At 41.8% G+C, this 23,598-nt stretch overlaps 1 protein-coding gene and 1 long non-coding RNA gene across 3 annotated transcripts; both read right to left on the reverse strand.

Annotated features, from left to right (window-relative positions):
• Positions 1 to 3,922: 3,922 nt before the first annotated feature.
• On the reverse strand, positions 3,923 to 22,195 carry vstm2b (V-set and transmembrane domain containing 2B). 2 transcript variants are annotated; one of them, XM_085165549.1, is made up of 5 exons: positions 21,612 to 22,182; positions 21,099 to 21,277; positions 20,572 to 20,601; positions 19,745 to 20,180; positions 3,923 to 5,034 (listed from the first exon to the last, which is right to left on the reverse strand). In XM_085165549.1, exons 1-5 carry the CDS (start codon positions 21,682 to 21,684, stop codon positions 4,946 to 4,948), a joined length of 807 nt encoding a protein of 268 aa, XP_085021675.1. In that variant the 5' UTR covers positions 21,685 to 22,182; the 3' UTR covers positions 3,923 to 4,945. The 2 variants fall into 2 exon arrangements, with proteins under 2 accessions (XP_085021675.1, XP_085021668.1); XM_085165542.1 differs by having other exon boundaries at positions 21,099 to 22,195.
• LOC146525228 (uncharacterized) lies at positions 7,545 to 18,039 on the reverse strand. The gene is made up of 2 exons (XR_014875000.1): positions 11,462 to 18,039; positions 7,545 to 11,105 (listed from the first exon to the last, which is right to left on the reverse strand). It is a non-coding gene; the product is annotated as an uncharacterized LOC146525228 (long non-coding RNA).
• Positions 22,196 to 23,598: the final 1,403 nt, after the last annotated feature.

The following is a 23,598-nucleotide window of genomic DNA, read 5'->3' on the forward strand; positions in this document are numbered from 1 at the left end:
AGTATGCAGACTAGTAGGGGTGGAGGTCTTGGGGGAGATAGTCCTTGATGTGCTGAAGGACTAGTCTCTTGAAGCATTTCATGATTACCAGAGTGAGGGCCACAGGACGATAATCCTTCAGGCAAGTGATGGGATGATTGTGGCAGGGTCACAGGGGGACTGAAGCCTAACTACATGTCTTTGGACTATAATAAGAGGAAGCCGAGTAGCTTAAGCACTTAATTTATCACAAAAAAAACACTATGTGACAAAGCAGTCAATTCATGGTACTGTCACTAATCACCCCATATCCATTGGCTAGGGTTTTTTTTTTTTCTTGCTAAGCTTTTCACAGTAGAGACTTTACTTCTGATGATGTTGTTGGCTGTATATCTGTTGTAAGAAGGCTGTGTAATCTAAGCTTGCTCAATGTCAGGAGCAAGAACAAGTGCAAATGAGTCACATGTCTGAAAGCAGCAGGAGGAGGAAAGCCAAGGATGGATGAAAATGCCACTGCTGGACTAACCTCACTTTATACTTTCAGTCCAGCTAACACTAAAACAATTTTTATAAATAACTCACAGACAGTGTGTGTGTGTGTGTGTGTGTGTGTGTGTGTGTGTGTGTGTGTGTGTGTGTGTGTGTGTGTGTGTGTGTAGTACCAATTTTTCCTATCTTGGTAAGGACCAAAATCTGAAATTTACTATACTGGTGGGACCAACAGTCCTCGTGGGGACCAAATTCCAGGTCCCCAAAATGTGGTTTTAGTGTGATTGGGTTATGGTTAGGTTTAGGGTTAGGGTTAGGCATTCATTTTTGATGGTTAGGGTTAGGGTAAGTGGCTAGGGAAAGCATTATCCCAATCAGATGCCCCCACTAGGATAGCAACACCCGACATGTGTGTCTGTGTGCATGTGTGTGCTCATGCCTTCACCCCAGCCATAACCTGCCTTCCGCTGTGTTATCCCTTCTGACCTTCTTTAACCTGGAATCAAATCGGATCTGTGCAAAGACCACAGCGCCTGTCTGAAATGTCAGCTTCAGCTTGCCACAGACTTCACTGCCAGATGTTCACTGGGGCATCTGCCATATGGTGCTTGATTTATTTCTGTATCCTTCTCATCTCTCCTTTTCCTGTCTGTGCATTTACAATTTTGTACTTTTTTAAAAGGCAGGCTAAGGAATGGGCAATAGTCTCACAGGAATAACATCTATACATGGAGCGAGTATCTTAAGATTTTCTGAATGTCTGTCATACCGTCATATCTCTTCTGTCAGGGGTTAATAAACTCGTATCAGCTCAGTATATGTTCCTGTAACTGGTGAGTAGTTTATTAGTGTCAATTAATAATACAATATATGACCACATTAATTTTGATGGTCAATAAAATGCTTTGTCTTATTAAATACAGCAGTTTTCTTATTATCTTAAAACTGGGGGGGGGGGGGTGATGGTAAGTGTGTCCTTGATTTCCAGAAGCATTAATCCTTCCCTATTTGCCATCCACTTTAGTAGGACAAATGTGCCTGTGTAAAGGCAAGTATATAATAATTCATAATGTGTGGTACAGGTGTGAAAACTGATGAAGTAAAAGAGGTGAAAATGAATAATCTTGAACATAGCTTTGGCCATTTTAGTCATTCATGCAGTACTTCTGTGTGCCCTGAAGCTCTGCTAACTCGTGGTTTATTTTATTGTCAAGTGAAATGAGGTGAGTATGTGTCCTCATGGTGTTCCTGTTTTTGCAGGACATGCCATGGCTTATGTAAGATTCAGGTTAGTCACATTCTCTTTGCCTGCATCAACATCCATGAGATGAGATTAGTTCTGAGAGCTTCATTGCAAATTGAGCTTTAGTGCAAAGCTCTGGGCAGCTGCCTGCTGAGGTCTTATTTATGCATATTGCTGTGACCTGTCATAAAGTCTATATTTCACAATACCCTAGTTAGGATATTCACACAGGGGTTTTTGCTGTTTAGAAATTTGTTAAATCACTCAAAGCAAACCAAATCACTTTTATATAAAGTGGTTTGAATTTACTGACTCTGACAAGCATCCCTTGTCAGCATACGATAATGATCACTCTACTTTAGTACTTTTGGTATTTTGAGTATTTTTAAATAGCAGGTTGATGATGTCAACTCAACCTTGTTCATTGATCAAACTGTGAATATAATCTCAATTTATGTACACTGTGGCCAGTGTTGGGGAGTAACGGAATACATGTACCGCCGTTACGTATTTAAAATACAAAATATGAGTAACTGTATTCCGTTACAGTTACCGTTTAAAAAGGTGGTATTTAGAATACAGTTACTTTGTTGAAATAAATGGATTACACGGCGGTACTTCCCTGTTTCATATTGTGGCGGGTCAGGACTGTTTGGGTTTTGTTTGACAGCTACGTTGTTGTTCCAGGCGGCAGCGTTATGGTTGCCATGGTTACAGGGTGACGCTCTCTCTCTGCGTGTTTCCTGGGTGAGAGAGGCCTTTTTGTTGTTGTTGTGCTAAGCTAATAGGCAGAATGCTACACGTATAGCTCTAAAGAATGTAGCATCATGGGCAGTGTAGTCCGTGCTGCAGGGAGAATGGACTGCCATACCCGTTATGTGTCTGTGAGCGAGGGAGGGAGAAAAAGGAAAAGTACGAGCTGTCATCGAGCAGAAACGGGAGCTGGAAGCATGTAAATATAATAATAACCACTGCAGCCAAGAAGAGAGCCTGACGAGCCCAGTTGTAAGTAAGCTATTAAGACTCGACTGTACACCGTGTTCGTGTTTTCCTCTGAAACAATAAGTTCTGTTGGAGCAGCCTTTCAACGCCTCTCTCTGTCTCTGCTAGCAAAGTTGACCCAGACAACAAAGTAAAGCTAGTTTTCAGCTACGAGCCGACACAGAACCCACCGTATTAGTCAGAGGTCCCTTTACTACGGTTCGGAGCCGCGGACCTTCAGTAACAGTAATAAATCACAGCAATAGTACATTCATGTAGTTGTAAACAGCATGATAATATATTAAGTAATCCAAAGTATTCAGAATACGTTGCTCTCATTGAGTAACGTAACGGAATACGTTACAGAATACATTTTGGGGCATGTAATCTGTAATCTGTAATGGAATACATTTTAAAAGTAACCTTCCCAACACTGACTGTGGCACATTGATATTTTTAGAACATATTCTCAAAAAAATATTCTGATGCTCTATTGGGAGTTATTCCCAGATGCCAATGTTTCCATCCCACTGGCATGACTTATTTGTCTCTTTTGTCTCTTTTGGTCCTGTGACAGACTGCCAATCTGTCCAGAGTGTACCCTCTTGCCCTACGGTAGCTGTGATAGGGTCAAATTCGTGCATGTAGATGTTGAGTGTTCCTCACACACACACATATGTTAGTTACCGAGTTAAAGACGTTTTTTTTGGTAGGATCAATATTTTTATATAATATATATTTCCCTTTGGAAGTATTACTGTAAAACACTGCGACATTTTCATTGGTATGCACATGATATCTACCTTTATCTATCCATGAAACCAGATAACACACACCAATTAGTTAAACTGCAGGAATGTCTTAAAGACACAAAGACCTGGATGACCTCGGCTACTAAATTCCGATATCAAATGTGCTATCTAACCAGATTCTTACTCTGGATGGCATTACCTTGGCCTCCAGGAACCTTGATACATTTTTAACCAGGACATGTCCTTCAATGCACATATTAAACAAATATGTGGGACTGTTTTCTTCCATTTCTGCAACATCTCTAAAATTAGAAATATCCCATCTCAGAGTGACGCTGAAAAACTAGTTCATGCATTTATTATTTCTAGGCTGAGCTACTGTAATTCATTATTATCAAGATCTCCTAAAAGCTCACTTTAACTACTGACAGTGACTAGAAAGAGAGAGCATATTTTTTCCTATACTGGCTTCCCTTCATTGGTGTGTGTGTGTGTGTGTGTGTGTGTGTGTGTGTGTGTGTGTGTGTGTGTGTGTGTGTGTGTGTGTGTGTGTGTGTGTGTGTGTGTGTGTGTTGCCTGTTTTCTCTGGGCTTCATGCCTTCTTGGATTTGTGAAGACCTTTTGCACTTGGTTATTTAAATCTGGTTATTTATCATTAAGAAATATTTTCTAAAGAAATTGTCCAATAGAGCTGTTGAGATCAGGAACGCTGATATCACATTTCAGTTTTCGTTGAAGTAAAGCAGTTTTCCTAGCATGAAGCTGTGAGTAGCAAGGATTACTGACTACCTTTGTCTGTATCCTGGTCCTGTAGAAACACAAGCATTAACATGCAGAGGTTTGCGGTCTACCTTTTATTAGGAAAACAATAAACTGTTTTCAGCTGCTGTCACAAGTAAATCATGTCATGTAATACAAATGAAAAGTGTCAAAAAAAATAAACATCAATAGAGGTAATTAGTGTCAGTGGTAAAGTGAGCCTTATCTCTCTAAAAATATATCATCATATTAATTTTCGTTTACATTATTCAACACAGCTATGAGATGATGGTGGTGGTGGTGGTGGCATGTGTGTGTTTGTGTGTGTGTGTGCAAGAAGGAGGGCATGACACGTTAGACAAATACACTCTAGCCTCTGTGTGTGGTCAAATTGGTAGTGAGGAGTGTTTGAGCACAGAGTACATAGGCTGAATGATTCTGTGGATCATTAGTGATGCTGGTTTTATTTTTATATACTCTTTTCTCCTGTCCGCTGTCAGCCATCAAGACTTTATCTCCATCATGTCATGACAGAGGGGGGTCCATCTCTTTTATTTGTGTGTCAAGCTCCTGCGTTCTGTGTTGCTTTGCTTTTACTCCTAGCAAAGATGTGATGCAACACCATAGATATACACTGATTAAATGTGTCCCCCTCTTTCTGGTAACCATTGAGTGCTGCTTGGTTTCTGTTTGACATAGAAAGTAAGAATGCTGCAGGTTCACAGGTTTGCCTGATGTCTCTTCAGTGGGCCAGCAATAATGGGAGGAGCTTATGCATGAACACGAGAGTGATGCACAGTAGCCGATCCATGGTGCTCATCACACTGCAGTCTGGAAGACACAGAAAGATGTGGCAATATTTACAACGGCATTGTATAATGCAAAGATTTCTGCTTGTCCATTGGCCTCTACAGTGATTCGTACAAAGCTCATAACATACAAAGAAGTCAAAAGGAATCGTAATATACAGTTGTTCATCTCAGTGTGTTAATTAACCTTGGCAGCTGACCTATGAAGGTTCAGTTAACTATAGTAACAGAAATCACTGGAATAGCTTGCAGCATCTGCTTGCCAACACCACAGGGGAGGGGGGGTCAGTGCATGTATATGTCTCTTTATCTCTCTGTGTGTCGTTAGTGGGTGGATGAAAGTGAGTGAGTTAGTGAGTGGTTTGTGTGTGTGCGTGTGTGCGTGCATTGCTCAGCCTGGGTCTGGGGCTTGCTGAGCCCGGGTGAGACGGGGTCACCACTCGGCGTGCGTGACTGACTCGGTAGCTCGGGGTGTCTTGGACCTCTCCCTTACTGGGAGTGCTGGGTGGTTCTTGGGTGCCTGTGGCCCTTTTAATTTTTGTGGTCCTAGTGCTATCCCCACCACCACTACCGCAACACACACACACTTCCTCTTTTGTTATTCCACATATAATGTAATAACACAAATAGAAATGAACAAATAAACAAATAAAAGATTCTATTTATTTATCAAAAAAATTATCAAACAGTCTATCAGTTAATCTAAAAATTGAATGTAGCCATTCTCAGCAACCCTGGGCTCGTACAGAAAATGAATGATAGGATTCTCTGGCATTTATATGGAACCTTTCTGCTGTCATCACTTACAGTGCTTTATAGTATAGTATAGTATAGTATAGTATAGTATTGGATTAGCTCACACAGGTCATAACAGACAAGTTGTGCAGAGTAATCATTTAACCAAATGATCTACACTTTTAATTGTGTGGATGCTGTTGGCATGTTTCTCTTTATTCTTTATTTTTCGCTATTCTGCTATTTCTGCTAATGTGTGCTATGACCTTTGTTATTTTTTACTATTATACTTTTTAAAATATTAAGCTTTTTATTCAGTTTTTGTCCCATTGAAATGAATGGGAAATTTCCAAAATTCTTCTAAAACTTGCTTGTTTTTGAACCTTAATTCCTCATACTTTCACGTAGAAAAACCATTCAAACTTTAAACTGTTGTCAAATTATTGGGCTATTCATGTATCATTCAGCTTTTTCATATCTGTTGCCGTTTTAATCTTATCCCTCTTTAAGTTTTCAGTTGCATCATTGTGATTTTTCAGAAAATACACGCGTTGTTATGGTTACTATGCAGTTGGCTTAGAGTGGTCACTGGACCTTTCTGAATTTTCTCTTCATGTCCGAACAACTTTTTGCTACTCGCTCAATTTTCACTCAACCCCCACAAATTATACATCAAAACATAGGTATTTTTGCTGGCTTTCAGAAACTGTCACTATCATTGTTGTGGGAGTTACAGCATTTTGGCAAATCTCCTCAGAGCAACACAAAGTCTGAAAACTCTCCATAGAAACTCAATGGAGAGTTTGTTCAAAATCAGTGCTGGAATTCTCTAATGAGACGCATATTTGAATCGCCATATCTCCTTAACGAAGCAAAGTAAAGACATGAGGCTTGTGCCAATATATCTTCAGACACTCCTGACACTCACAATTCAAGAATTTTTTTATCCCCCATTACCGTTTGGCCATGAATTACGTTTGTTTGAGGGTAGGAAATTCGTCTCTTGCTGAGATTTCTTCAGATTTCAAACTCTGGAAATGAAGCACGTTTTTCTCTTGTCATATCTTTTTGATGGATTTCCACAGAGACCTGAAAATTTCCATGACTGTTCACCAAAGCCTGCTTTATCTTACAGTGAAAGAATGATATCGATGCTCAATATAGATTTAGAGTTAAAAAACGTTGTTTGAGGGCAAGTCAAGGCAGTTTTCGCTTTGCCTCTACTCAGTTATGGTACATTAGAAGTCATATATCTCTAATAATCCATATTTTATTTTAAATAAAAATTAAATTATAAATACTCAACACTTGAAGATTCCCCCATCTCTTCTGAACAAAACGGTCTAAGAATGACCGTTCTAGCCCTTACGGTTAAGGAAGTATGGCCATTTGTTCGAGGGGAATCCTCACTATGAGAAATACAGAGCAAAAAGCCTTCTCTCTCTGTGCCTATGTGTGTGTAAAGGGCTGCACCAGGTGCAACTGTTTAGGCGGGAAACAGGCAGCCTCTCTGATTGGTGGATTCTGCTTGATTGACCTAGAAACATACAGCAACACTAGCAACACTATTAACAGCCCCTGTTCACTTCCAGCTGTGTGTGTGTGTGTTTGGGACAGAGAGAGAGAGAGTCCCTTTTTTTGGCAGCATCTCATTGTAGGATAATGAGATGCTGGTTGACTGGCATAGATCCTGTGTGTGTGTCTCTCTCTGTGCATTTTTGTTTCCATATGTGTCCATACTTGTAATTGTGTGTATCTGTTGGCTGTTCTTTCTTGTTTTATTTTTTGTTTTGAGGGAACTTAACCATGTTCAGCTTTTTTCAGCTGGTCATTTTGCTTTTCCAATATTTTTGCTTCAGTTATTACTATTCTGCTAAATCATAGTATTTGTTTTAAATCATATTAATTCGGCTATATCATAGTATTTATACTAAATCATAGTATTTCTACTAAAAAAAAAAATTCTAAATATAGTATTTCTTCTAAATCATGGTATTTTTGCTATGTTATACTATTTGTGCTAAATCATAGGTTTTGTGTCAAATGATAGTTTTTCTGCTAAAATAAAGTATTTGTGGTACATCGCAGTATTTCTGCTAAATCATAATATTTCTACTGAATCACAGTTTTTCTGCTATGTTGTAGTATTTTTCCTAAATATTTTTCCTTTTGTAATGTTTAAGTATTTTTGGCTAAATATAGTATTTCTGTCATCTTATCGCATTTCTCCTAAATTCTTGTTTTTCTGAGAAGTTATTGTGTTTCTGCTAAGTTACAATATTTCTGCTAAGTTCTGCTATGTTATAGTATTTCTGCCAAGTATTATGTTTCCTCGAAGTTATTGCAGTTCTGCTAAGTAAGTTCTTATGCTTCTGCAAAGCTTTTAAAATTTTTTGCAACTTTTCATCTTTTTCAGCTATTTTCAGCAGACAGCTTCAGCGTTACAGCATCCACACAGCATTTTTGCAGGAAATGCAAATTATTCTAGTAGGGTCTCTGTGTTTCACCTCCCTTTCCTGTTCCCGTGCAGCTCTCCTTGTGTCTCTTCTAAGCTCCCCTGTATGTTTTCTTGTTTGCCTCCTTGTTTTATCCCCGATGTTATGTCAAGTCTGTGTCTCTGTGCTTCCTGTTTTATTTTGACAGTCTTGCACATTAAGTGTGCTCTTTTTTTGCTTCCTTCTGTTTCTTAGTTTGTCTCAGCTGTTCCCTGTCTGTTTCCGGTTCCCCTGATCGCCTCCTTTCTGTATATATTGTTTTTCCACTGGCCTTTGACAGTGCATCTGTGTTTCCTCCCGTGTTCCTCCCAGTTTCCAGGTTCCGAGGTTTTTTCTAGTGTTACAGGGTTTGTGTTTATTTCTTTGTTCCCCCAGTTTAAGTGTTCCTTAGTTTAGTTTTTTATGGGGGGGTTTTCCCCCTGTTTGATATGTCTGCCTAAATAAACAGCACGGCTTCAGTTTAATTCAGTTTTTTGTCTCTCTGTGGTCTGGATTTGGGTCCTCATAAAAATCACACACACCTCTGCCTCTGCAAATCGTGACATCAGGATTTAAAGGATTTATTGCTCATTTGTTTGTGAATAGTGTGGACGGACAAATTTATTGGACTAGCATGTCGTTTTGGTTTATGAGGGCTTTTACATTTCCGCAGATTAAAACACAAACTGACGATCTCCATCTCTACTAGGTTTTCTGGGGGACACCGAGGTGTTCTCACACCAGCTGACAGATGTGCTGGGTCTGCACCAGTGTATCCCAAACACTTGGGGGTGTTTGGGACATCCCAAAGTGCCCCAGTCAGATGTCCAAATTATCTCAATTTTTAATGTGTAATCTTTCAGTGTGGAGGTAACAATGCTATTCATGACTTCTCTAAGGGAGATATCCGCAATCTGACATAAGACAGAAAAAACATTCTCAGATATTGGGACTAGCATTATTCTCCTGAAGTTCTACCCCTGGAAAGGTGTTCTGGAGGGAAAACGACTGCATGATCCTCCATTTTGTCTCTCGCTTCTAAAGTTTTACTGTGGTCTGAAGGTCTACACTTTGAAACAATAAAAATGTAAAAATAAAACACCATTGAGAAAAGCATGTAGCCCCTGTGGTCAGTCATGTCTGTTTACAGGTGTCAAGTCAGTGTCACTCTGTTTGTGGGTCTTATCCCTGTTTGTTTACCCTTTCCTTGTGTCTAGTTGTATTTTTTCAGTCAAGGTCTCTGTCTCTGTGTTTATGTTCCCTGTTTTATTTTGACAGTCCTTCTCTCGTGTGAATTCTGCTCAGTTTTGCTTCACCCGTCTTATCAGGCCATCCAGCCATTTTCCCCAGGTGTGTCCACTCTGCCCTGATTCCCTCTTGTGTATATATTATCTTTGTCTCTCACTGTTCTTTGTCGTTATCTCATAATCAGAGATCAAACCCTGTGTTGTCCATTTGGTAATGACAATGACTTATAAGAGAGAAAATCTTTGTATAATATAAATATGATCACCACATGTAATCATTTACACACTCCAACAGCTGCAAGGGCTCAGTGAACACATTAATATGATGTACTGTAATGAAAGGGAGAGTATGAAAACATGACAGGCAATTTGAAACATCTGACAAATTATATTTCCCCTTCCATTACCCTCCTGCCTCTAAGTCAGATGACATTGCAGTCAAATGACAGATGCCTGTATTTTTGAGTGGCCCCCTCCTCTGGCATCTCTTTGGCTGTCACTAGCAAAGGTAATCTTTCAGTTTTTATTTTCTTTTTAACCTTAATCTGTTGTCAAATATTTTCAACAAATCATCTGAAACACAGAAAAATAAGTGAAAAAGACAGATTTAAGGAGCTTGTGAAAAAAAGTAAACTTGGCTTCTTTAAATTTCTTGAAGATGTTTTACCTCTCATCTGAGCTTCTTCAGTTCTAATACCAAATGGTGGTGAGTCCTAGATATTTAATCCCTAGTGGGATATTTCATCCCTTGTCCCTTAAGGAGGTCGTTGACCCACAATTGATCATATGTCAGAATCAGAGAGAGATACACAGAGAGAAAGCCACAGGCAAGAATGATTTCCTGTATTACTCAGTGGTGCATTTGGTTGATCTCAGTCTCTTACTGAACCTGCTCCTTTTACTGGCCAGCACATAATGCAGTGGGTGGGAGGTATTGTCTACCGTTGTCCTTACCTTGGGTAATATCTAGTGAGTTTGCTTGCATCTGTGACTCTTAACCTTCTGCCCCAGCATGCGACAGCATAGAGGATGGCATTCACCACACAGACTCATAGAAAGTCCTGAGCATTGACCGACAGATGTTAAAAGACTTCAGCCACCTCAGAAAATAGAGACATTTCTGGCCCTTCCTGTACAGTGCAGTGGTGTTTTGAACCCAGTCCAGTTTATTGTCTATGTCTACTCTGAGGTATTTATAGCCCTCCACAATGTCAGCATCGACCCCCTGGATTGAAACAGTGGTCGCAGGTTTCCAGTTCCTCCTAAAGTCCACAAACAATTCTTTGGTCTTTGTCACATTGTGCTACAGATGATTCTGCTTGACAAAGGAGTCCATCACCCTCACTGATACATCCAACCACTGCTGAGTCATCAGAAAACCTCTGAAGATGGCAGGTCTCTGTGCAGTGGCTCAAGTCTGTAGTGTAGAGTCTGTGGTGCCCGTGTGTTGCTGATGACATTGTCAGACGCACAACGTTGAAGATGCACATATTGTGGCCTTCCTGTCAGGTAATCAACAATCCAGCAAACAAGACCTCTCTTGTGTCCACCTGCATCGCTGTCAGCTTATCATCCAGGAGGCTTGATGGTATTAAATGCACTGGAAAAGTTGAAAAGCATGACCCTCACAGTGCTCACTGGCTGGTCCAGATAGGCGTAGACACAACTGGGTAGGTAGATGATGACATCCTCCTCTCTGAGACAGCACTGGTAAGTGAACTGAAGGGGATCCTGATGTGGCCTGACAATAGGTCGGAGCTGGTTCGAGGATGAATCTCTTAAGTGTCTTCATGACGTGGGAAGTCAGTGCCACAGGTCTGGCCTGAGGGCCAACAGCGCACAGTTCAATGTCCGGGCAAATAGGTTGTGGGTCATTATCAGCAGAGGTTTCGGGTAACACTACTGTTACGACCCGGCTCAAAAGCCGCAACATAAAAAAGGAGATGAATACCAGAGTATGGGTGAGAAGAGGTTTTATCTTAGAATGGAAAACCAGGTTGGCTAAAATGGCAGATGCCACCAAGGCAAAGACAAGCGAGCTCCCCGGGAAGCTTGCCTCAGGTATGCTTTTATCCACACCTGACTAGGTGTGGCCAATTAGCACCAGCTGAACACACTGAGCAGATTAGAGGCTGCAGAGGGACGTAACACCTCCTCCCTTAAAAGGGTTCCTATAGGACCCCTAAACAAATTAAAAGTCCCTCTGAATCTGTGGTCTCCACCACACAAACGGTCACATACGAGTGGCCCTATACCACAACAAGTTACTTAATCCACAAAGTTCAGTAAAGCAAGCATACTAGTGACCAACCACAAAATGGAGAGCTATGGCCACACAATGATCACATCAAGGGTGGCTCAGCACCCCACAGTGTTATTGCCATCACCTGGCCAACAACACTCACAAGTGATCCAACAAAATAGCCATATTCCCCACAGCACTAAAGGTCACAGCACAAAACACTCACCTCACAAGGATCTCATTAGCATCCATCAACACTAATATATGCACACACATGGTGTACACACAATGCCAACTTAAAAACAGCCTACCTGCCTCAGCTACAGACCATGATCATGAATGGTCTCAAACTTCCTACCGAGTTTGGTGCCACTGATTTACTATGTGCAACTCCCAGCCTAAGACACTAAAAACAATAAAACCCTAACTTTACCTATCCTAGTCTTCAGTGGTGTACCAGGCTCGAGGCAACTCGAGGCAACTTTAAACGCGGGATGAATCTCTTCAGTGTCTTCATGACGTGGGAAGTCAGTGCCACAGGTCTGGCCTGAGGGCCAACAGCGCACAGTTCAATGTCCGGGCAAATAGGTTGTGGGTCATTATCAGCAGAGGTTTCGGGTAACACTACTATGAGACCTTGCTTCACCCTATCATGTGAACTATTGAGTTCACCTGATGCAAGATGTGAGTGGGCATTTACCTCCTAAGAACCGAACTCTGTCATGGCATGCATTTTTAATTTCTCTTTGCTATTTGGGCTGATTGGGACCTGATGAATGTAAAAACAAAGAAATACCTGATTTTTGTTTCTGAGAAAAATGAGATCCACATATGAGGACATTCATTTAAAATTTCGATAGAACAGTGGTAGTAAAATGTCCTCGTAAGTGGATATCAGGCCCTTATAGAGCAAAATTTTGTATTTTGGTCTAGACAACCCAAAATGTGATGTCCACATATGTGGATGCCAGGTCCTAGGAGGTTAAGGTGCCTGGGAAGGGAAAAACTGCATTATAGGTGGCAGAAAATCCACCTCTGTTCAAGGATCATCATTCACAGTGAACATAGATGGCCTCTTTCATTCCTCTTTCAAACCATCTGTCTTCTCTGTAAAAGATGTGAACGTCAGCATCCTTGAAAGAGTGACCTTTGTCTTTTAGACAGACATGTACAGCGGAGTCTTGTCCCATTGAGGTGGCTCTTATATTTTGTGCCGTGCATTATGTAGAGGTCTGAGCACTCCTCACTACACTGCACAGCATACAGTGCGTTGTTTAGCTTGTGGTTGGGAGTTTTGTCCTTGGGATGAACCAGTTTTTGTCTAAGAGTGGCTGAAGTGCACTGGGATGTGATCCTTGGAGAAGACTCTGCTGTGTTCCTCTGATAAACCTGCTACATAAGGGATGACAGTGTTGTTCCATTTGTCATTCTGTTTCTCCCTAATTCATTGAAACCTTCTTTCCTACCCATCTTCGCTATTTTGATGAAAGCCCAATTGAGATAACCACATTTTAAGAGCTTACTTCACATGTGTGTGTTCCTTCTTTTTCCCTTCAGGCTTAGAGGGAACATGTTCTGCCCGGTGGTGTAGGGTCCTAATTACTCCAAGTTTGTGTTCCAGAGGGTGGTGGGAGCCAAAAAGGAGGTACTGGTCCGTGTGTGTGGGCTTTCGGTAAACTTCAATGTTGAGGTTTGATCTCCACTTGGCAGTGTGCATGTACAGTGTGTGTATGGTGTGTAGTTCAATGTGTAGTAGCAGTGTGTGTCCATTTACCTTTGTGGTGGGGAGCCTGTCTCAGCAGCCTCCCGGGATTTCTTCTACTCCTTGTCCCGAAAAAAAAGCTCTAAGCTGCACTGATTCTAGTTGAAGGTGCCTTGTCTTGCGGTCTTGCGGGTTGCACACTTCGTGCTCACATGGGATCCTGGAGCCAGCCATTCCCCTGGCATATTGCCCATGGTCTCACGTTTCACACAGACAGCGGCTCCTCGCAGTGGCTGCCTGAGGTCAGTGAGTTCTCTGACATTGCAGGCATCCCCCACGGTCTTGCAAGTTCACGAGCAGTAATGTAGAAACTAATGGCTTATCCGTTGAAGCAGGGGCAGTCAGTGTTTATTTGTGTGTTGTTTTCTGGGAAGGCCAAGAAAGAGCTAGAACGCCTAGCAGGAACTCCCTGCTCATTGACTCCCTGTAACTAAGGTTATTGACTCCCTGCTGGCTAGGCTACACAGGGCCATGTCTACCCAGGCTTGTCTAACCAATTTGGTGTTCATTTCACCCCTCTACCTGCATCACCTGTCCCATCACATGCTGGCAGGTTCTGGGGACCCTGACATTGCACCTGAGCTGCTGGCCACTTCCACTCACCTGGCTTCCCTACCCAGCCAGCTCTCCTCTTTCCACCATGCCTAAGTGGGCAAAGTGGGGATAGTGGATGCCTCACAAGCAATGGTGAAGTTTCTTGGCCCTCGGATGGCATCCACTCCCCTATCTGCGTGAGGCCAGGCCCATCCTCCTGCAACCCCTCCCAGCCCCTGCCCTCCAGCAGGAGCCAGTAGAGGGCGACTATCAGGAGGAGGATACTCACTCTGGGGTCCACTTCCCCGACATGCCCATAGTCCACAAGTTATAATGTTCATAGGGAGTGCACACATATCACGTGGCATTGAAAGAGGCCACATGAAACAATGGTCAAAATTCTGTTTTATGTTATATTAATTCATCTTTCTTTGTTTGAGTGACCTGGGGTTTGGCTTCTCCTCCCTGATTGGTAAAAGGTGTGGCAGAGGGCTAATGGATCTGAAGTACTGCTGAAAGCCTCATTGGACTAAACCAAATGCTTCAGTGCCTGGGGGGTGTTTGGAGTTTGTTTAATCATATTGTGTTAGTGGATTATATGGCAGCCATTTGTCTTTCCCTTGTGTGTCATATGGTGTACCTAAGCCAGTATTTAAGTTCATGTGTCATTTCAGCAGGTCAATTTGTCTTATGTTTGTTTGAGGTTTTGTTAGTTGGGTTCATTAAGGTTCAGGATCAGATGCATTTGCTTAATATGTGTGTTATGAGCAGTTTGCCTTATGGGCTTGACCTTCCTGTGCTTTTTGATTTGTTGGAGTCCGATCAGATCCAGAAATGCAATGTAGCCGTTACCAGAGCACAGGCTAAGCAAGTCAACACCCACTCTGAGATTCTGAGTGTGCTGCCCTTTTCCAATGAGGAGTTAGGAACAACTGTGGTGAAGCCACGGAAAACCCACAGACAAAAAAGGAAGGAGAAATTCAAATTTCGCCAACAGACACTGAGCCAACATAGTTACCATTAGTGTTCAATATTCCATCTGAAATAGTTGAACTCCAGAAATCTAATCAATCTCTTTTCCAGAAGGCAAAGGAAAATGAACCTGGAGCAGAGCAGGTTTTTAACAGTGAGTACATCTTGCAAAATAACATTCTCTATCATCGGAAAGGGTCTGTGTTGCAGCTAGTGGTTCCCCAAAAGGTGAGAGACACCATTCTCACCATTCTCACCATGGGACATTCTATTCCGTGGGCTGGCCACCTTGGTAAGAACAAGACCACAGCTTGCATCAAACACCATTTTTACTGGCCTGGTCTGAGCAAAGATGTGGCTCCATTTTGTAAAAGTTGCCCACAGTGTCAGATAGCATCTGTTAAAATCCCCATCAGCGCTGCACTCCAACCTCTCCCTGTCATCGGCATTCCTTTTGAGGGTCATGGAATGGAAATTGTAGGGTCTGTTGAGAGGAGCAAAGCGGCATTCCCAGGTGGAAAAGTGTGAGTCATCACTCCAGAGAACATGTTTCCACTGCTCTAGACTCCAGTGGCAGCGTGTTTTAAATCATGGATCTAACACTTTGCATTGCACTTGGTGATGTAAGACTTGGATGTATGAGTATGCTTGAACATACTCATCTAGCTAACATGACAACTTCCTTTACAGCTTTTGTTCTCAGCTTACTCAAGAAAGTGTAAATCACCTCTCAGTTTTTCAATTTTTCAACAAGGGCCAGTTGCCACAGCTACTGTTTCATCTCCATTTTCTTGGATGTACATCAATGATCAGATAGTTGTTCACACTCTAACTCATATTGCTCCTTTGCTTTGCCTCAGTTCTAGTTTCCTTCTCCACCTTGGTCCTTTGTTATTTCATCATCCTGCAATGCTTTTTATCTTCTTCTTCAATGACTAAATCATCTGTCATCAACCACAGCATTAATGATTATAACATAGTCCTCTTTCCCCAAATTCCCCTTACCACCAACACCATACTAGTCTTAGACAAACTAAGAGGTCCTGGACAACGTAACCTGAACTTCCAGAGTCTAGAAAATGAAAAGTATGCTTATATTTAACTAAATTATTTTGCTCAGTCATAATTACAGCAACATCTGCAAACTACAGAATCCTATTCTATTTGGAATAGATCAGGGATGTCCAACTCCAGGCCTCAAGGGCTGGTGTCCTGCAGGTTTTAGATGTGACCTTGACGGTGTTGGGGAGTAACGGAATACATGTACCGGCGTTACGTATTTAAAATGGTAAATGGTCTGTATTTGTATAGCGCTTTACTAGTCCCTAAGGACCGCTTTACACACCCTGTCATTCACGCATTCACACACTGGTGATGGCAGCTACATTGTAGCCACAGCCACCCTGGGGCGCACTGACAGAGGCGAGGCTTCTGGACACTGGCGCCACCGGGCCCTCTGACCACCACCAGTAGGCAACGGGTGAAGTGTCTTGCCCAAGGACACAAAGACCGAGACTGTTCAAGTCGGGGCTCGAACCGGCAACCTTCCGATTACAAGACGAACTCCCAACTCTTGAGCCACAATCGCCCCAAAATCTAAAATACAAAATATGAATAACTGTATTCCATTACAGTTTCCATTTAAAAAGGTGGTATTCGGAATACAGTTACTTTGTTGAAATAAGTGGATTACACAGCAGTCTTTTCCTGTTTCATATGTTAGGCTATGCCCTCTCTATTTTTGATAATTCCACGCCATTGGAAACCCAAACAAAACACGCATTAAGAGGCTCTAATGTGTGTGTCTGAATCTAGCGGCCTATGTCACCCCTACTTGCGGCCCACATAATGAAAAATTATTGTTCAAAAAATTATTTAATATGAAGGCAATAGTGTTACAGGCATAGCCCTAAAGCATGTAGCCTTATGGGTAGTGTAGCCCAGCTGTATGTAAGCTATTAAGACTCGACTGTACACCGTGTTCGTGTTTTCCTCTGAAACAATAAGTTCTGTTGGAGCAGCCTTTCAACGCCTCTCTGTCTCTCGCTAGCAAAGTTGACCCAGACAACAAAGCAAAGCTAGTTTTTGGTTACGAGTCCAACACGGTACTCGACGTATTAGCCAGAGGTCCCTTTACTACGGTTCGGAGCCGCTGACCTGTTTTATATACGCGCCGAATAGTTTTCTACACGAGATCGCTGCAAAAAGTGCAGCCTTACCTAATGTCCACCTACTGTTACTCATTTATATTAAGATTTAAACATCTAGTTGGTATTGATATGGAGAGTAACCTTCAGTAATAGTAATAAATCACACAGCAATAGTACATTCATGTAGTCTGTACTATTGCTGTAGTCATCTTCCACAGCATGTCTTTATCCTGTCTTCCTTCTCTCACCCCAACCGGTCGCAGCAGATGGCCGCCCCTCCCTGAGCCTGGTTCTGCCGGAGGTTTCTTCCTGTTAAAAGGGAGTTTTTCCTTCCCACTGTCGCCAAAGTGCTTGCTCATAGGGGGTCATATGATTGTTGGGCTTTTCTCTGTATCTATGAAGCGCCTTGAGGCGACATTTGTTGTGATTTGGCGCTATATAAATAAAATTGAATTGAATTGAATTGAATGTAGTTGTAAAAAGCTTGATAATATATTAAGTAATCCAAAGTATTCAGAATACGTTACTCTCATTGAGTAACAGAATACATTACAAAATACATTTTGGGGCATGTATTGTGTAATCTGTAGTGGAATACATTTTAAAAGTAACCTTCCCAACACTGGTCCTTGATCCAACACAGCTGATTTAAATGGCTAAATGACCACCTCAACATGTGTTGAAGTTCTCCAGAGGCCTGATAATGAACAGGTTGACCCAGTTTGATATCTAAAACCTGCGGGACACCGGCCCTTGCAGCCTGGAGATGGAAACCCCTGGATTAGATTATCTACTAATATTTTTGTTTTTGTGGTAGAACTTGTCATATTTTCTCAATCCAGCATAAAAGTTGTATAAAATGGCATTTTCTTTATATTTGTAACTGAGGATTTTATGTTAAAAAGTATTCTACATGAATATGAAATTCAACAATATATCATTCAGAAATTATAACTAGTTCACTTTGTAATATGGCACTTTGTAGGACTGTTTAAATCTTACTATTATATTTTTACTACCCAGTATTTGAACATTTTTTATGTGTCTATTCGATTCATTCTGATTACAAGAAAGGCCAGTTTGCTTTAAAAAGTCCAAAAAGTCAGTACAGTGCAGTAATAAAACAGAAGTACACCAGAAAAAATCCAGCTTTGGAAAGCAAATGAAGTTGTGAGAGAACAAATCTTTACAGTGAAGGAAGTAAATGTGATTGTGTAACTCCTGTATGGAAATGTTTGCTCTGAACAAAATATTAGGAAAAAGCATGTATAGCAATCAATAACCCTCTATCCCTCCCAATAAGCCTCTGAATCATAATTTCCTTCTGATTGTGAATCGCAGTTTCAGCTTCACACTAATTCACCTGCCTCTGCACTCTTCGAGGCCAAAATTGCAAAAAAAAAAAGCCAGGAAAAGCCAAGTTTGTTCACCAAAATGTTTCCATAACACAGCTGAAATGTCTAAAAGAGTCAGAAGCATTCACACCAGCAATGGAAGCTTGTGGCTGGGAGCTTTTATGGATTCTTTCAGTAATAATCTAGAAGACAGCTAACAGATGCTGCTTACATAAATGAACAATGGACACTTGACCTCACAACTTCTTAGATCATCGTTGTTTGCTTTTTGCTTTGGGGGGCATACTGCAAGCTACCCAGGCACTGAAGGATGACAAACGTCCAGATGTCTGAAGTTATTACAGTTTGTTGGGAGCAGTGTGTTTTATAGTGACAGGAGGGTCTGAAAATGTTGACATATATCTGCTATTTGGGAAAGATTCCACTAAACAGTCACTTTAACTGATTTTCTTGCAAATAATCAAAGAGTAAGTTCTCCAGATCCAGCTATCATCCATGTATTTCACACGAAATCTAGTTTTCTCTTTTTGTTCAAATACTTTCTAATAATATAACACACATATATCAGATGTTGCTCCCTTTCGTTGTGAGAAGTCACTGAATGACGGTATATTGGAGAGTTACAGTTTCCTAAAAGGAACAAGCACACACCCTGACCCTAACCGTTTTGTCTAAAGACTGATCATTTACCAACATAGTACATTCACATCGACGCAAAGGCACTTCAAATCAATACATGAGATCTGCATACAATTCAGACCAGCTGCAGTCTACATCAGCCTAGACTTCTATGAGTTTTAATTATTCACAAGTACGCTTCATCGAGCAAAACTGGGGCAGGGAGATGAATTACAGGGAGGTAGATTACAACTCTCCGCCCCTCCCCTCCCTTGCTAACCATCTGCCAAGCTTCTAACTAAAAATAGGTGTTAGACATGCGTAGAGAAGTCAAAAAATGTGCTCATCTGAATAGAATAGATTTGAAAAGCATGAGAGGTGTTGGCATGGGCATATAAATGGGTTATGAGAAGAAAAAAGGTATTGTACATTTAAACTATAGAAGTGCACCTGTAGATAAACATAGCTACAAGGTAAACAGCACATTTGCTTTTATTTAATTTATTAAGACAGATGAAGCTCGAAACAGAGCAGCCTCAGTCTAAGATGAACTGCACCATTTAATCTCAGGTGGAGAACACCTGGGCGTCACTGTAGCTCTGTTTCATCTCCACCCACCTCCAGCATTCACCCGTTCACTCACCAGCCCCATACTGCTGCCTGAGGATGCCTGCGTCTCCTGACAGGGGTGAAGCTGATGACCTGGCCACTGAGGTGGTGGATATGAAGGGAGACAGGAGACCAGGCTGAGACTCTTGAGACACCCGCTGCTTCCCCAGCCCTGGCATTTGACCTCCTGCAAAGTTTTTGCGAGGCTCACTGGTGGCCCTCCAAGATGAGGCACCTCCCAAAGCTGTGATGGCATTCCTCAGTGATCCACGGTTCTGAATGTGTGACACAGCCTCTTCAGCCACCATACTGTCAGCCAGCATGATGTGCAGCGTAGCATGAACATTAAATTCCTGACTTTCATCAGCCCACAGATCAGAAACACGGCACTCATACACGCCCTCGTCTTCTTTCTTCACCTTGGACAGGCTGAGGCGGTGAGAGATGGCGTTGCCCTGAACACGCACAGTCTGAAAGTCAGGCACAGAGATCATGGGAAAAATGCCTCAGTAACATCTGCTTTTATTATGCATTTTATTCATCGACCTGTAGTTCCATGTTTTATGAATAACCACCAAAATATGACTCTTCATTAGTTGCTCAACACATGAACACAAAATATTTATAAAGCCTTCATTATCTCTAATAAGGACACATGTTACTAACTCCTACATAACATATTATTTGCTTGTTTAGCATAAACTAAATGTGCACACGAGGAATCTTTGAGCCTCACTTTTGTGCTGCCGCAGATCAATCTTCATTTGCCAGGAAGCATTTCATGCTGTCTAAAGTGTGAATATCACAGAACAAATCCAGGGAATAAAACACTTTCAGCGGGACAGTAAAGCAGGTACTTACACTTATTTTTGTGGCTTCTCTTGAAACATCCTAAAAAAGAGATACTTTTATCAGTTTTGAAAATCTCACCGAATGTCAGCTGCACATTTTGGTAACAACACGAGTTTTCCTTCGTTTTGTTTCAGAGAGGAAACGGCACCAGCAGAGCTGTTTGTCTCAAAGACACCGTTGACAGCCTCTCATTGTCCCTCGTGTGTGTTTGCTTTCTTTCCCCCTGCTACATGTTGTAATGGGCTGAAGGGGAAATGAATTTCCATATGCGCTCATGATGGTGGCTTGAAACACCAGACCAAAGAGGTATCAGATAATGTTGACCAAGTGCCCAAAGTCTGAGTGATGCGTGGTTTTCAGTTCACTTTTAAAATGGTTCAACAAGTGCTGCTTATGGCCACTGAAATGTGAGAAATGCTTTAGCAGTATTCCCAAATATAGTCAGTGTTCATGCTTAAAGGATGTTAAAATAAAGTGTAGTGCAGATGATGCAGGGTAGAGACAGACACACAGATATGCGTGAGGGCTATAAGTACCTTGGCTCTGTTAGTCGGAGCAGTGATCTGCAGCTCATCTTTAGACACATCTTTCTTCAGGTACCACCACTGGATCTCCAAAGACATGGGTGCTGAGCTGGCAGCTTTAAAGGCGCAGGGCATCTCAACATCATCTCCTTCCCCCACACTCACATCTTTAGGGACTTCAGTAAATGTAGCTTTGGTGTGTAAGAGTAGAAGAGAGAAAAAGGCGAGACGGCAGTTTTGCAAGTTTTTAAATGAGTAATGCCCTCCTCTCTGGTCTTTCATCTGCCCCTATTTAAATCACATCCCTTTCATAGACTGACACGTTTCTACTGAGGTATCCAAAAATCTCCCCTGGCTTTATTTAATTGAAAGCATTTTATTTATCTATTCGTGTGAGAAGGATAAGCTGCGCGGGCTTAGTATCAGCATTAGCAGGGCATGTTTCACACAAGTGGCGCTTAGCTGAAGGAGCTTTTAATGCCAATCTATCTCCGATGTGCATTTCCTTCATGTCACTTCACTTACCATTGGCACAAATCATACAGGCTGAGTTGATAAGGAAATAATAAAGGATCCCGTCGAGTCCCGTTTTTTCCATGTCACGGTTAATTCTTATCACGTTCACGAGCGTTGGACGGTCATCTGACCTGGACGCGACGTTACCCGCCTGCTCAGATAACTCCAAACACAGGCGCAGAAGAGCCCCGATTCAGACGCAGCAGCAACACGTAGGATCCGAAGCTGAGCTCGGGCATAATTAAACTATTATTACAAATAGTGGATCCCTCAGAGAAGAGGCGCCTCCTTCGTTCCCAGCTGACTACCATCTGAGAAAACCAACTTCCTGATCAGGGACTTCCTCTACCTTGGAGCTTCCCTGAAAGAAGAAGGGCTCCATCCTCACTAACGGTCTTGTGCGTGTGTTAAAGATGCACTGCAGCTGAGGCAGCCAGAGACCAACAGCGATCACTGCTGAAAAGTGCAGAGCTTCGTGCTGCGCCTCCTCTGTCTGCTGTCACCGACCTGCAGCCCTCCCGCTGCTGCGCACGCTGCAAAGACACACACACACCGCCAGTCTTGTCTTCCCACTGCTTCAGGGCTCCGAATATAAATACCAATTTTCTTTTATGCATTGAACTCACACACTTGCTGAAGCTGAGCTGAGTCATATTAATTGGACGACACGGTGTTAATGGAAATGAATGAAAATGCAACTTTTCAAAGCCGGTGAATTAAAAAAAAATCTATTTATGTAAAATGATAACGAAAAAAATGCTCGACTTTTCATGTTCAAAGCTATGATTTGTTGTATAGTTGTAAATGAACCTATTCAAAAGTAATTTTAAACTTGTGCAAATGATGACATAAAATAGCTCAGCCTGCAGATATTTTTTCAAACAGTCTCTCTGTGATTTCTCTGTCATGATCCAAGGTGAGCATCAAGTTTTTGGGTGTATTTTTCCTGCTCAAGTGGGGGAGACCGGGATAGTTGTAACTCACTGCAATCCAAAATATCTGCATGTCTCTGTTATTAAATAGTAGAGCTATTTTTATTTTATTTACTAATTGCATGGCATGGTCTCAAACACACAGAGTGAAATTTTACAATTAACCACATAGTCTGGGTACGTTGTAACATAATGTAACACAATGAAATAAGGGTGCCTTAAACCTTAATATGTAATCTTTTTTATTCAACACTTAAATGCACTTATAAACGTGTGTGTGTATGTGTGTGTGTGTGTGTGTGTGTGTGTGTGTGTGTGTGTGTGTGTGTGTGTGGAGGTGTGTGTGACAGAGTGCAGAAATATGGATTTTTCTAACAAAAACAACAACTTTTCACCAACTGAATATTTCATTCATTTTGGTTGGCCTTCATTCAGTCTCGCCTCATTGGCTCAGTGGGCATTGTAACCTACAACTCTTGCACTAAGATTTGAACATAATAATGAAGCTGAAAAAAATGTAGTTGTGCACCAGCTTCATTAATTGGATTGTATGCGTTTGTGTCACCATCAGATGGATGACCTTGGTGTGGTTTGCAAAGTGCTTCAGAAAGATGAGGAACTCTGTTTCTTGCATCCATCCTAATATATTTCCATTACCAAGACTTCCTACTGGCCCATCTCTGACAAAGTGGTCTGCATAGCGTATGCATGGGAACACAAACATGGGAGGAGTTGTGTTGCCAATGGCATTAACTGCACATACAAGGGTGACAGTGAACCTCTCTCTGCTGATGTCATTGCCCCGGCTTGTTTAGTGCCACATTTGCAATCACTCTGTCTGGGTTTGCACAGTTGTTATGCCAGTCTCATTAATATTCAATATCAGTGCTAACAACTAACCTGATTGGCTACCTCCCTGGACTTTTTGAGGGGCCAACAACAACAACAACAACAACAACAATTATAATAATAATTAAAGCTGCAAGCAGCGATATGAGGGCCCTCGCACCCCGGCACGTCGAGCTACGCCCAACACCTACAACCAGCACGTCCGATCTGATGTC

Source organism: Neolamprologus multifasciatus, chromosome 1 (assembly GCF_963576455.1).
Source record: "Neolamprologus multifasciatus chromosome 1, fNeoMul1.2, whole genome shotgun sequence".
Classification (NCBI taxonomy): domain Eukaryota; kingdom Metazoa; phylum Chordata; class Actinopteri; order Cichliformes; family Cichlidae; genus Neolamprologus; species Neolamprologus multifasciatus.